At 42.1% G+C, this 13,868-nt stretch overlaps 1 protein-coding gene across 1 annotated transcript in view; it reads right to left on the bottom strand.

Annotated features, from left to right (window-relative positions):
* vcanb (versican b) overlaps positions 1 to 13,868 on the bottom strand; it is a 33,026-nt gene that overhangs the window by 6,633 nt on the left and 12,525 nt on the right. The window contains exons 8-12 of the mRNA XM_044095874.1: positions 13,674 to 13,703; positions 6,902 to 7,062; positions 4,940 to 6,260; positions 4,736 to 4,849; positions 4,533 to 4,646 (exon numbers count right to left, since the gene is read on the bottom strand). Coding sequence (XP_043951809.1) covers positions 4,533 to 4,646; positions 4,736 to 4,849; positions 4,940 to 6,260; positions 6,902 to 7,062; positions 13,674 to 13,703 — 1,740 coding nt within the window. The remainder of the gene's footprint in view (positions 1 to 4,532; positions 4,647 to 4,735; positions 4,850 to 4,939; positions 6,261 to 6,901; positions 7,063 to 13,673; positions 13,704 to 13,868) is intronic.

Here is a 13,868-nt window from a genome sequence, read left to right as displayed (position 1 = left end):
TCTGTCAAATGTTCAAACTGTCCAGTCGTTGTCTTCAATAATGAGGATTAGTGATTAATTATCGCTAATCGTCATGATTATTGATTAGTCTGATTAATCACAGCCCTAGATAATGGTTAATCAGCTTTTTTTTTTTAATCGACTGACAACACAAGATAAAATATAAAGGATCATAAATATGAAATATAAAAGAGCTGCAACCAAATACTATTTAACCAACAGAGGGATTTCATTTTTTCCTCTCACATAAAAAGACGAGACATTTAACTTATCCATATAGTGACAAGTTAAATGTAAATGTATGCTAAAAGGTCAGCTTTTGAATAAGACCGTTTTAGACCATATTTGTGGTTTTTTCTTCTTTTTTTTCTGCTACAAATATAAAGAACAAATTGACAGCCATCCAACAAGTAATCATTCATATCCATCAGTCAGCGTTGCCTTAGTTGACCAGCTCAAAGTAGAGTAATGTCATGGCACAAAAAGGAAGTGAATGTAGTGAGTCAACGACACAACAGAAGCAACTGTCGCTACGTGTTCGTCCAGAAAAGCGAACGCTGAAAGTCAATGACTCAGTGCAACCTGATGGGTTTCCTTAGACAGAAACTTTTTAAACTTTGAATAATTAACTGAGCCTGATAACTGGGATCAACTGGAATGTCTGTGTAGTTGAACCGAATTTACTTTTTCATAAAACGCCTCGAGGCGACATTCGTAGTGAATTGTCGCTGTATACATAAACTGAACTGAATGTCAACTTTTTTTCCCTTTATTTTACAAAAACTGCCTTTTTCGCAATAGAAAAAGTCAAACAGCAGCTCTGCTCGCCCATCACTGAAACCAAACTTTGGTGAAACGTTAAACTCCGGCTGAGCACCAATGTGGAGACGTTGCGTAAGAACGCCACCGTGAACGGGCGCAGTAATCAGAGGCACGGAGGGTCCAACTGAGCAACTGAGCGTGTGTGTGACGGCTTTGTTTTGCTTTTTTCGGTCAGGCTGTGTAAATGAGGGAGTTGAGCTGGAGCCACGCTGTCTTAACAACAACCTCCAGCTGTTCCACAAAAGCTTTCATTTGTTTTCTCAGGCTCAGTTGTTGCGGCGGCCAGATCGATGCTGCAGTCGAGCTTGGGGGAATAACCCTCACACACACACACACACACACACACACACGCACACACACACACACACACACACACACCTCACCCCCCAACTCACTGAAGGAGTTCAGTAACGCACAGTTGGACTTCATTAGCCCTCACAAATATCCCGTTGTGTGCAGGTCAAGCACACAGACAGGCACATTTAGCTCCATGTACAATGACTTCAAGTCTCAGAGTCAGCGCTCTGCTTTGTTGGCCTCAGCAAACAAAGCCTGTTTTGTGTCACTGGCTTCAGGATAATGTGAACGCCAATAAAAATCGCAATGGAAAGTTGCTGTCAAGGCCTGGTGGTATGAGCCTTCGTCAGCCCACCTCGTCCTAATGGCTCCTCTGTGCAGCCACCTGGAGGCTCAGGTGAGGCCTGGAGCGCTGCCCTCTGCCTGAGGCCGTGTGAGATGAGCTGCGCCGTTCGGACGTGTTGCGACGCGGGGGTCACAGGAGGTCAGCCTAAAACACCTCCTCGTCTCCTGCATCCAGGAGACGAGGTGGGAGGCGCCATGTGGCAGGAATGAGTCGGTGCCAAGCAGCTGCAAAGGCTTTCTGCTAGAATAATAGAGCAATTATCTGTTTTGTTTTGTTTTTTTCTTCCTGATCCTTTCCGCTATGAGAAGTCTACAAGAGGACATCCGTGTCCCTGCCGCTGTGTCCACCACCGTCTGGATCCAATGAGGAGAATTCGGAAGTTTCGTCTAACGCTACACGCAGCATGCAGCACATTTATTTGCAAATGGAATAAACTGTGCAGGCAAACAATTTGAGGCTGGGGATTTTCTCACCCCCCCCACACCTCACGGCTCATAATGAAACGGGAAGCAGTGTAAATAATGAGGGCTAAATAATGAGGGCTTCAACAACACGAGACGAGAAGATGCTACATGATGTTTGGTTCATGAGAACGAGATGAGAGGAGATTTCACTTGAGCTCCTCTGCCAGAGGCAGAGGTTGACATCTGGCCGATACAGCAGCACGCTCAGTGAGACTTCTGCTGAAGATCTACTGGGAGGAAGCAGGTTTTCTGCTGGATCAAGTTGAATTAGCACACCGATCTTCACAGACTGCATGGATGAGATTCATCAGTCAAGAAGAGGAGTCCTGGGCAGGGTTACAATAGTTTAGGGTTTGTTATGGTTTAGTTATTGTAAGAAAGTGCATACCTATTAAATCTGAAGGTTTTACATATTTCCTACTTATCTCTGGTTTAGGGGGTTTAAGATGATCTTTGGATTAGCTGCTACACTGTCCACACGCTCTGAACACTGCCGTGCAGCTAATACATGAATTTTCACCAATGGGTTTTGAAAAGCTTGGCAGCAGTGTGATGATGAGGAGCGGACACGTGAGTGTGAGGCTGTTCACTTCTGACTCTGTAGACCAAACCTTTAGTGGTTTAAGTGCGAAGTGGCAGGAGGAAGATAAAACAGCCATCAATGGCATTAATTTTCTTCTACAGGAGCCGTTTCACAGGCACTGTTTAGAAAACGTTTTTACGGTAAGTATTCAAGATACAGCCGGTATGAATTTCATTAATAGCTTTAAAAAAATGTGTAAGTAGTTATATGTTACAATGTCTACAATGTTTTGTTTTTGAAGATAGTGGATGTGGCTTCAGTTCAAGTAACTTCAATAGTCCAGAAATTGCAATACTTAGTTTTTCAGAAGCTTTACGTTTTAGCTTCAATATTATTGAATAAATAATGACTTAGTAAATATTGTGGTTTGTATATTTCTACATATATATATATATTTGAACCCGTTAGTTCAAATAGGCTTGTTGTTTCTTTGTCCCTTGACCGTAGTCAAGTTCTTTTAAAGCAAATCTTGAGATACCAGCAACGACAATTTGCTTCAAAAGATTGCTTACCTAACTTTTGAAAAATACATGCACCTTTCCCCCAGATGTGAACCAAATGACTTTAAGCTCTGCTTTTAAGTTAGATAACTTCTTAGTCTGCAGTTTCACAAATCACTTTAGATTAGAAGTTGCATGAACAATCCTTTTACCTCGAGATATAATACGCTGGCTCATAAATGGAAGAAAGAATGCAACTGGCCTGCCTGAAATTAGTCCAGTGTTCAACATACTCAAGCTTATCATCTTTTTAAATTTACTCAGTGCTCATTTGAATACAGAATAACTCTTGTGGCTGAAAACCAGCCGTCAGTTCTGGAAAATCAGACTCTCAAGCGCCTCTTGAGACCTCGTCCAAACCTGGATGGGAGGCTGAGTAATGACAGAAGAATTGGACGGCAGGCTGAAACTAATCTGCAGAGGAGCCGACGCCCGGTGCTGGAGATTGTCCAGCTGCACTCACAAATCTGTGCACAGCTCATACAGACCGATAGACAAGTTGGACTTAAGTGCATGTGCACATTGGCGTGTGGCAGAAAGCTGGAATCAAACCCACTGTAAGACAAGTACCTTACCCACTGACTCACAGTCAGTCCATGTCCTTGTTGAAATCACCAATAGAATGATAAACATTACTGTACATCAGCCTGTAGCAGAGCCTTCAAATATAGAAGTTAAAGACCCAATTAGATCCTTCAAAGCTTTCGTCCCTCATTCATCCTGCACTTATTTTTGTACTACCTTAGCCAGCATAGAGACGGAGAGAAAAATGACATCCAATCCAAACACAAAAAGTGTTGTGAAATAACATTTACATTTGGTGCTCTAATTAATGTGTGGATGGATAAAACAAACTGTGATTAAGATGAATGTTTTTTTAAAGGCGATAACAAATCAGTCACCAGTCAGTGGTCAGTCCATAAATTTGCTCAGCTTTTGTAGCCTGGTAAAAAGCAGCCCCTTGTTCTACACTTTGCTTCAGACAGAGGCTCTGGACCCTCGACTATTGAGAGACGTTCACTTTCTACAGGAGTGCAACTCTGAATAAATTAAAAATTTTGCCCAATTGCTACCGTGACATTTTTAATACAGCATGAGCTAATGAGCTTACTGGAATTTGCCTGTGGCGTGAACAACCATCCTCCACAGTGAAGAGAGAAGTGCCTAGCTGGTTGTTAATTGATATTTGGAAGCATTGCCAAAGCTTACTGAACGACTTCGTTAACTTCTTCCGCTGCCATTGCCGAGCTACAAGCAGAACACAATTCTAAAACACACAGAAAGTTGATGTCGTCGTTCACAGGCCCAGTTGAAATTCTACTGGAGAAAGTCCAGACGAATCACTGAAGTGAGATTAAAATTGCGCAGAATTGTGTAGGAATGCAAAGATCATGGTCAGATACTCAAAAAAAAGAAAAAAGTTCTAGTTCCAGTTCTTATAAACCTCAAATTTATTGACCTAACACTTCTTTCACAGAGCAGATGGCAGCATCAAAGTTTGTTTAGTTGTTGTACTCGACCTTGTTCGCAGAGCTGTCCTGTGTAGCTGGGGAGGCAGAGACAGGTGAAGGAGTTGACGCCGTCCAAGCAGGTGGCTCCATTCAGACACGGATTAGAGTTGCACTCGTCTACATCTGCAGACACACAACACAGGGCATTATTGTTACACATCATCAGTCTCTCAGCATGGGGATGGAGTGGTCGGCTCTCTGAGTCTGGGTACCCGTTTCACAGCGCAGTCCACTGAATCCAGGTGTGCAGACGCAGATGTTCACTGGGCCTTTCTCGAAGCAGGAACCTCCATTCAGACAGACGTTGACTGAGCACGGCAGTAGGTCTGCAAAAGAAAGGATGGAACAGCTGAGCTGTGATGTCCAGCATCTGTTTGTATGTAGCTACATGTACTCAATTGGTCCAAACCTTATACCTTGAACTTTCACAGGACTGGGCTCCACAGAAGGCTCTAATTCAGACCAGGCCTCTGCCTTCTCTGTGATTCCACTCTGTAAAGGGGTCTCCGGGTGAGACTCCAGCAAATCAGGGGAGCTTTTACTGTCATAGTCCACAGATTCTTCATTTGGGAGAGCGTTAGCTGAAGGGTCATGGATTGGAGCCCATTGGGGGGTGGAGAGGGTTGTCTGGTCAGCAGGAGTAAAGGCTGCTGTGGTTGGAGCAGGTTTATCCCTTATGCTTAGTGTGGAGCTTGTGGTGGATGGACCTGAAGTATGATCAGAAGTTGGAGGTGAAGGCTTGTTGGTGACAGCTGAATGTTTCTTGAGATCCGGTAAAGTGACAGAATAATGCGTAACCCTGCTTGGTTTGGAGTTTGTGTCCTGTGTTTCTGTTGTACTTTGGTGTCCAGGAATCAGAGGCGGCACACCTGGTAAAACAGTGGCAATGACCCCTGGAGGCAGGTCAGCCGGACCAGCCTGATCCCCAGAGGCCTCGCCCTCTCCAGACATCTGCTCTGCACCTGAGCCTGTTTCTTGAGCTCCATCATCAGTCTCTGCAACTCCGTCTGTTTCTTTTATGACTGTTGTGTGTAGAGGCTGCTTGGTGTGAAGGGTGGGGTGAATTGATGGGGGTGTCTTGGCGAGGCTGGGTATATCTGGAAGGTAATCATCTTGCCCCGAGGACTCCTCCTGTCCAGAAGCAGATCCTTCAAAGTTGCCTATCTGGGTGGGTGTGGATGTTTTCTGGGACTTTATACCTGGGCTAAAAGTTGGAGGTTCTCTCCCTCCTATCTCCGCCTCATCCGTCATCACACCAGGCAAAATTGAAGCTGGAGTGGGAACATTTCCATCGTCAGAACGCTCTTTCAAAGCCTCGGCATTATTGTCCACTGTGCCTTCATGGACCAAGTGAGGGCCGGTCTGGGAAACATTATGGACAATAGGATCTGGCAGTGTTGTAAATGTTATTGATGAGACTGTAGATGAAGACGGGCTGGCGGTGGTAGCTGCTGTTTTTTCTGGCCCTTGAGATGCAGTGGTCTGTGGGTCTTGGAAGGCTTTGGGGGCTAGCTTGTCGTCATGGACTGGAACTGTTACACCCTGTTGGGCTGTATTTGTGGGGGGAGTGGCCTCATCGCTGGTCTCGTCTGTGTGACTCTGTAAGAAACTGTGGTCTAAAGGATGCACACTTAGATCGTCTTTGTCTCCAATGTCCACCTCCTTAACATAAACAGGAGATGCCGTCTCAAACTGATCCCCTCGGGCTTCTTCTGGAGGTTGTGGGCTGAATGACACCTGAATGTACAGAAGCAAGTAAAAAAGTTCATAAAGAAGAATATCAGTCACCTAGTTTTGCTCAAACGGGTCAAACTTTCGCTGACGTCACTGACAGGCCTTAACAGGAGGCACGGATTCATGTGTGAATCATTTTTCTTCTAACTTGCTGGATGGGAACGAAGATTTTTAAACCTTCAAAGTATAAACTGATGGGCTTTAAGATTAGTCATTTGTCCAGCAGATGACCTTGCATGTTTTATTTTGTTTTTTGGGAGTTTTTTACAACCAAACCTGAGACTGACATAACCTTTTGCAGTCTAGTCCTCTAAGAAGTCTGGCTGAAGACACTCCTGGTTCAACAAAGTCAACTGGTGGTGTTCTACTCATCTTGTTATTTAGAAAACAGAACTGCTGACTGCAATCAGAACCAAACCACCAAAGTGCACCAGCTTGATGAAATCAGCTTGATGAACGCAGAATGTCTTAACTTGACAAGGTCAAGGCCTACTCCTTACTTAACTTAACTGATTCACTCAACCTACTTTCAAGTACAATAGAAATAGTATTCATAGAATTGTTACTGCACATCGACTACAACAGATAGAAAAGGAGAAACAAAGGCTGGCTGAATTATCCGGTGACTGAAGTCTCCTCTGTACCTCATGTTTTCCATTGACAAAGCGGATGGTCTCAGGGAGGAGTTCCGAGTCTTCATTGTTCAGGACAGCCTCACTGGATACCTGAGTGAGTCCGGAGATTTGTGGAAACACAGGATTTGAGCCGTTTGATGGCTTGTTCAGGAAATCCAAGACTCGACTCACTGGAGGCAGAGGAGACAGAACAAGCTTTAACAGAAACCGACACAAACTGGTCTGCCGTAAAAACCTTTGTCTACTATTTGTGCCAAAGTGTGGGCCATGATGAATATGATGAACCACAGGTGTTGAGCTACAGTTCTCGAGGGTCCTTGTTTTTCGTCCTTTTGAAGCATCTCTGTTTCAACACACCTCAATCAAATAATTATATCATTATCAGTTCTCTGAAGAATTTGACAACAGAGGAGCCATTTTTTGATGACTTCCTGAAGGTTGAGTTCCAGAAAGAGCAGGAGTTTTTAAAAAGACTGAGGTCCAATTTCAAGGTGCCATGTTATGAAGTCAAATTTAAGTCATATTTGATATACACAACATGTTGATAACAACTGAAGGTAACAGTCACTTGACTGTGGCAGGAAAACACATAATACTTTTTAAAAAATTAATGGTTGGTTCTTGGAAAAATGTGCTCTTGAAATCAGCTTATGTTGTTCAAAAATATATTATGCAGGAGCGAGTACAGATTGGAATGAAAACAAAACTTGTCCAAAGCAGCACTAAGGGAACCGACCTTACAGAAGCCCATCACATGTTCTATTACGATACAGACAGAGTGTTCTGGACTTTATAATGAGAGTGTGAGATGACATTTTGTCTGTGGTTCTTCTTGCCTGCTCAGAGGTTTAAACATCGGACCACTCTGTATATGGAGTGACTGTATGGCATGACCACCTGGACTCAAGTAAACCCAACATGCTTCCAATATCAAACTCTATTAATGCCAGAGATGCAGTCTGTTAAACCTTCTATCACTGTTTTGGCATCATTCATGGTTTCACAATTTTTATACAATCCAAACCAGAGGAGAATGCAGAAAGACCATTCTCCCTGGCTCTGCCAGTCACATATTTGTGACATATTCACGCAGATGTCAACAGACATATATGCTTTCCATTAGATTATGTCACTTTCAATATCCATTATTGATGTACTTGTGTATCAAAATACACCTAAACAGGACTTATTAATTCAGTTTGATAAAAATGGTAGTTTAATGTGTTTGTCTGAGAGTGTATTTTTTGTCATTTTACTAAACATTGTTCATGTTGATGATCTTAAAATAACATTTTTAAAAAAGTTGTTTTTCTACTTAAGTAACTTGTTGAAGAAATCTCACTGGCGTCTTTCAGAAGGTTGTAAAGTCTTTTTTTTGTAAGTTCTAGTAAAGAAACAGATTTGCCCCCAACTGCTCACTTGGAATCATAATATTATGAGAATAATCTTTGAAAATCTATCCGTTTGTTTTCTCTTCTCTTTGCCGCAGATTTATTGAGTCTTCTGTTTCCATGCAGTCTACAGATCAGACCCTTTACTTTGAATCCTGCTGGAGAAACACTGGCTGCTAATAGTTCTCTGAAATTTATATCCTCTAATTATTGTATGCAAACTGTGATGAGCACAGTTGAAACAAGATATTAATATACGTTTATAAAAAGAAACCATTTTTTCGCTGAGGAAAAAATGGTTTCGCTGAGAAACCATTTGTATCAATCAGGATTACCAAAATATGTCTCTCTGCTAAATACTATAACAATGAGAGAAATAACAATGAGAGAAAACGTTTTCATAGAAAAGTTTTTTTTTGTTTTTTTTTCCTTTCTTAAAAGACTTATGCCTACAGGCACTAAATTTACGGTGCCTTAACACAATTTGTTTAAATCCTGAAGATTCTATCAATCTGGTAGGTAAAATTACAAACTTTAGCTGTGTTCTGTGTGTACGTCTATTTTTTAAGTGCTTCTTTTTGGACTGTGCCCTTCAGGATCTAGAAATAAAATACAATTGTATCATTATTAAATGCATCTGTGGATGTATTTTAATGGAAGCACCTCAAAGACACGCCACCTTCAGTGACATCATGTGAAAACTAAAACTAAATTATTCACCAATGATGACCATTGTCATCATAAGTGAGAAATGTATGAATCAGAGCCTCACATATTTGTATTGAGAGTAAAACTAAAAGTAGCTCAGTGCATTGCTGGGTTGTACAATCTATTGAAATATGCCGGCATCACAACATGGATCTGTGTGATATTCATTCTGTAAAGGACTGTTTGGAGTGCTTTAATTGTTGGCCAATATTTTCCTAGCATTATGAACTTGTATTTGTCATACTTGTGCAATATTCAGGCAACAATAAATACTCATATTGAACAAGAATGACTTTGCCTGAAGGACTCATGAGAAAGATGACAGAAGAAAACAGGCAAATAGCAACTGATATCATCTCAATATTTACCAGTGTTATTACCACTTCAATATTTTTTAACACAGTCTACTGCTAATGTTTAGACATCTCCTGTGGCCTGATGAAGCTATAATTAAACATCTGACCATACCGTTTGTTTTTGCTCATGGTGGAATTTGGCAAAGTCTGCAAATCTAAGAAGAGCAGCAACTGTGAAGCTCAGTGGTGGCAGCATGATTCAGAGGAGACATTGCTGCAGGAGGGACTGGTGTGATTCACAAAATGTACGTCATGATGAGGGACGAATAATACGTAGAAATATTAAGGAATATCTTAAGACATCAGCCAGGAAGCTGAAGCTTCGGCATAAACGGGATAATGAATGTTATTATGCATGTAAGCGTCTGAATTTAAAGAAGCAGAGGTGGAAAAACAAATCCCTAGAAACCTTTCTGCAACAAATTGTTTTGGTAATCCTAACTGACTTAAAGCAGGAAAAGTTTAGTCTGGATTAATGTTGTCATCCAGGGGGGGGGGATCTCTGTCATTCTTTACGTTTATGGAAATGTGTGGTTTCTGCAGTACTTCTTCTGCAACCAGCGTTGCCCCACAGCAGCTCCTTTCTGATATTGATTTAAAGCAGCCACAGATCATAAACAGTTTCTGGCCTCTGTTTGTTATGATTAAGACCCGCCGCTGCCAGCAGCTGCTCTGAAACAATGCATGCTTTTGTCTCTTCATTAGGATTTTATGTTCAAAATGGGAGAAAGGTTGTGGGAAGTTGGTTAAAATTCTGCTAGGAGCGATTCAGACTGACATCCGAAGACGAAAAGAACGCCATGCCTACAACTTTAAGAGGCCAGAATTAGTTTCTTGGTAATTCGATGGCTTTAATTCTGTCAACATTTAATGAGACGTAGGCTTTCAAAACCTATGTAGGCTTATTACTTAAGTGATAAGACAGCAAGAACTGCAGAGGAGAAGCTAAATTACACACTAACCTGTGTTTGTACAGTGAGGTTTATGCACCGAGTGCTTTTCTTATTGAGAGGTACTTTTAGACTTTCTTCAAATCCATGCAACAAAGCTCTTCAAAGTTTCCATAAACACTTTTCAGATCAGCTTTTTTTCTCACTCAAGTACACAAACATAAAACCCTTCAATTTTAAATGACCTTCTGTGAAAAAAATCCTAGAAAAGCCCCAAAATTGACTTTCGCTCTGCCTTGCTGGTATTCAGGAAAAAGCCCAAAGCGTCCCTTTAAAATTTGTAGAATTAGTATTTTTTTATTTAATTTCTTCAATTGAATGCGGCAAGATTTATCATATTTCTCACTAAACAGCACAGATCGGCGTCATGGTGCTGTGAGCTGATCTCTGGGTGATTTGTTTAGTTCAGCCTTGGGACGCGGTGCTCCATCAATCTGCAAAATCCACAGATCATAAAGAAAATGTCTCTGAACTGTTGCAAGACGTTGGAGGCGTTTTGATCCCACTCTTTGTTCGTGGCAGAGTTCTTGGGCTGAATTGAGAGGAGGCCCACTCTTTTGGATGACAAACAATCCCACGTGTATTGTATCAGGATATTTTATGTTTGCACAATACTGAATTCACTGAAGACCTTTTGTTCTCTGGACAAATGATTTTCCAGATGCCCCCAAAGGATTTGGATCAGAACCTCCTGCAGAATTTCCGTCTGCCCTTGAAGTTTTCCTGGGATCGTAGGAGCGTGCCCCTCTGGCCGAGAGAACAGACCCACTCAGAGTTACCTGCTGCCAAAGCCGAGCAAGCTCTGTGCTGGTGGTACATACGGCTGGACAATAAATCAATGATAATATATATCATGATAGATGTATGATCAATATCAATAGATAATACATCTGATAGAATATTCAATATATAAAATATTCACAGAAGTCTGATCCAGTACCATACAGCATTGTGGGAGATTTAGGCAATCAAAGCAAATAAAAGTGAGTGGTATCAACTAACTAAGTCTTTGGTTACCTAGCAACAACCTAGAAACATCCCCAGCCCCTTTGAACAGAAAGTCACCTGTTTAGCTGCTGGTTGTCTTCCTTTTACTCTTTGACTCACCATGTCACAGAGTTGCATCATGTTGATCTGATGACGGACCAACATGATGCTGAGTCGTCATGGCGACTGGCTGGAGCATGAGGGCGTGGCAGAATATGAAGTTCCAATCCCCTGCCGTTTGCTTATGGTTGGCTCTAGATCACATGTACATAATCTGATTTGCACCAAGCTGAATATGAATGACCTTTGTCGACCTTTAAAGAAGCCAATATGGATATATTGGAATCTGACATCAGTGAGTCCCCTAGATTATTCCAGCAGTGATATCTCCCTGATACAGTGATATCTGCTGGGCAGTACATGTGGCTGTGATGAGTGTGAAAGTGTCAACGACGGCGTGGCGGAACCTCTGCTGTCGCCTCGAAGCCGAATCGGCACCGAGCTGCGAGGGCCACCCACCGCTGCTTGCAGATTTAATTTGCATTTGTTATCTCTGATCTCCATGTCATTTTAGAATTAGTGCTTTCAAAATGCTTCCATTGTCTTAAGCTTTTACATTTGAGTTTAATTTTACCAGCCGGGTGGTTTCCAGAGTTGTTTTCATCCAGTAAAGCACTTTGAAAAGCTTTTCTGCTGAGTTGGGAGGTTCTCAGATGTGAGAAAAAAGGCTGCAAAGCTTTCCTCAATAAAACGCACTTTATTGTGCGATTTCATTCAACTTCCTCAGCCGCAGCTATTTTAAGGCTGGACTCAAAACCCATGTTCTCCGTTGGCAATTGTATATCCATCACCCTCACGCTCCAGCTTCCTAACATGGTTTGATTTACTTGTTTATAGGAAGACGATATCACTTTTATTTTACACCTGTGTTTCCTGTTGGAGCGGCTGTGTGCATGACCTGCCTGTTTGCAGGAAAGCGGCAGTAAAGCGACACCCAGAGCGTTTTGACCCCGACACAGAGCTGGCCAAGAGTCAGAGTGTGATGATTCGGGAGTGGGAACGGGATGGGAAATAACAAGCTAATAGGTGGATAATAATAGCATGAAGTGGAAGCGCTGAAGGACAGAGAATATCGGCGCTGACTGATGAGTCTGGACTGTTTCTGCCCACCTCAGCAGCTGACGGCCTCATGCAGACACTTTATGACCTCTTTCAACACGGACCTGCTCTCAGGTGTCATTTCACCTGGAAATAAACATTTCCTCTGCTGCGCTTGCTCTCTGTGTGGATATTAGCTCTTTTTCCTGCTCTAGTGGCAACATTTGAGAAAGCGAGGACCGTTTCCTTCAGACTGCTGCTATTAAGCATGAATGATGGGCCTGGAAAAACAGAATCTGGTGCAAGAAGCCAGCAAAATCTAAAGAGTAATTTTTTTTTTCTCCATAGAAAAGTGAAGAAAGATGACATAAAGAATCCACAAGAAATGTAAAACAACCCGGAATATAAAATCTACACTCCAAGATCAAAAAAATTACTAATTGGGGGAAAAAAATGGGCATTTATGCCTAAGCATGTCCACTGAACAGGTGAAGTGATATTTCTGCATGTCCATGTGACAGTCAGTGGTGGCTTTGTGGTGACAAATCTACGTTTGGCTTTCACACTGTCAGTGGTATTTACTAACCTGACAAAACATCCTGTACAGTCGGGCCCTGTTGTCATGACGAGTCAATCTGATTTGTTATTCGTCTCAACATGAAAAGTCATCTTGCTGTGCTGTCCAGCCATGTTGTTAAGACTGTGGTGAAGTCAGGGCTAAACATTTCAGAGCCTCCAGTTCGTATGATCCTGTGAGTCTAAAGTAATGAGGAAACTGGTTTCAGTGGGCTGGAAAAATCAGAAACATCCATTTTCATACTGGTTTAGTGCCTTCCATGTTTCATATTTTTAGATTATAGAATTTTTTTTTTCGCCAGTTTGTCATGTAACTTTTTGACTCTAAATTAGTTCTGACTTGTGTGCCTCCTCCGAGACCCTACTGCATTTCTAATAACATATTTTACTGTTAATATTTTTCAATGTTTTCAAAACTGACTTCGACACAACAGTCATAACAACAGTGAGGCAGCTTTACACTGTCACAGTCAGACAGCAAATCCCAGCGGCACAGGAAGACAACAGGCACAAAGACACGAGGAGAAACTGAAACAAGCAGCTCCAGTGGAGCACCAGGATGACACCGCATGTGCAAACATGGAGAAACATTTGGGCCACATTTGGACCCCTATACAGACAAATCCCTGCAGTAGATCACTTGAAGCACTTAAGAAAAAGGTGCAGGTTTTTTTGCAGGTGCAAGTAGAGTTGCAATAAGTCATCATTATCTTACCTGCAGCTGACTGGTCATCCTGATCGTTCCCTGGAATCATCCAATGATATGAAGGTAAGAGTGAAAAAAGAGAAAGAGGACAGAGAGCAGGTTATCTTCTCTGAAGCAACACTTTACAGTTTCAGTGCTGACATCATTACAGAGATGTTCACTGTTGTGCATCATGACGTTCACGAGAGGATCTCACATTATTTG

This window comes from Gambusia affinis, linkage group LG17 (genome assembly GCF_019740435.1).
Source record: "Gambusia affinis linkage group LG17, SWU_Gaff_1.0, whole genome shotgun sequence".
Classification (NCBI taxonomy): domain Eukaryota; kingdom Metazoa; phylum Chordata; class Actinopteri; order Cyprinodontiformes; family Poeciliidae; genus Gambusia; species Gambusia affinis.
The sequence above is the reverse complement of the archived record's forward strand: the minus strand, read 5'-3'. Positions and strand labels throughout refer to the sequence as shown.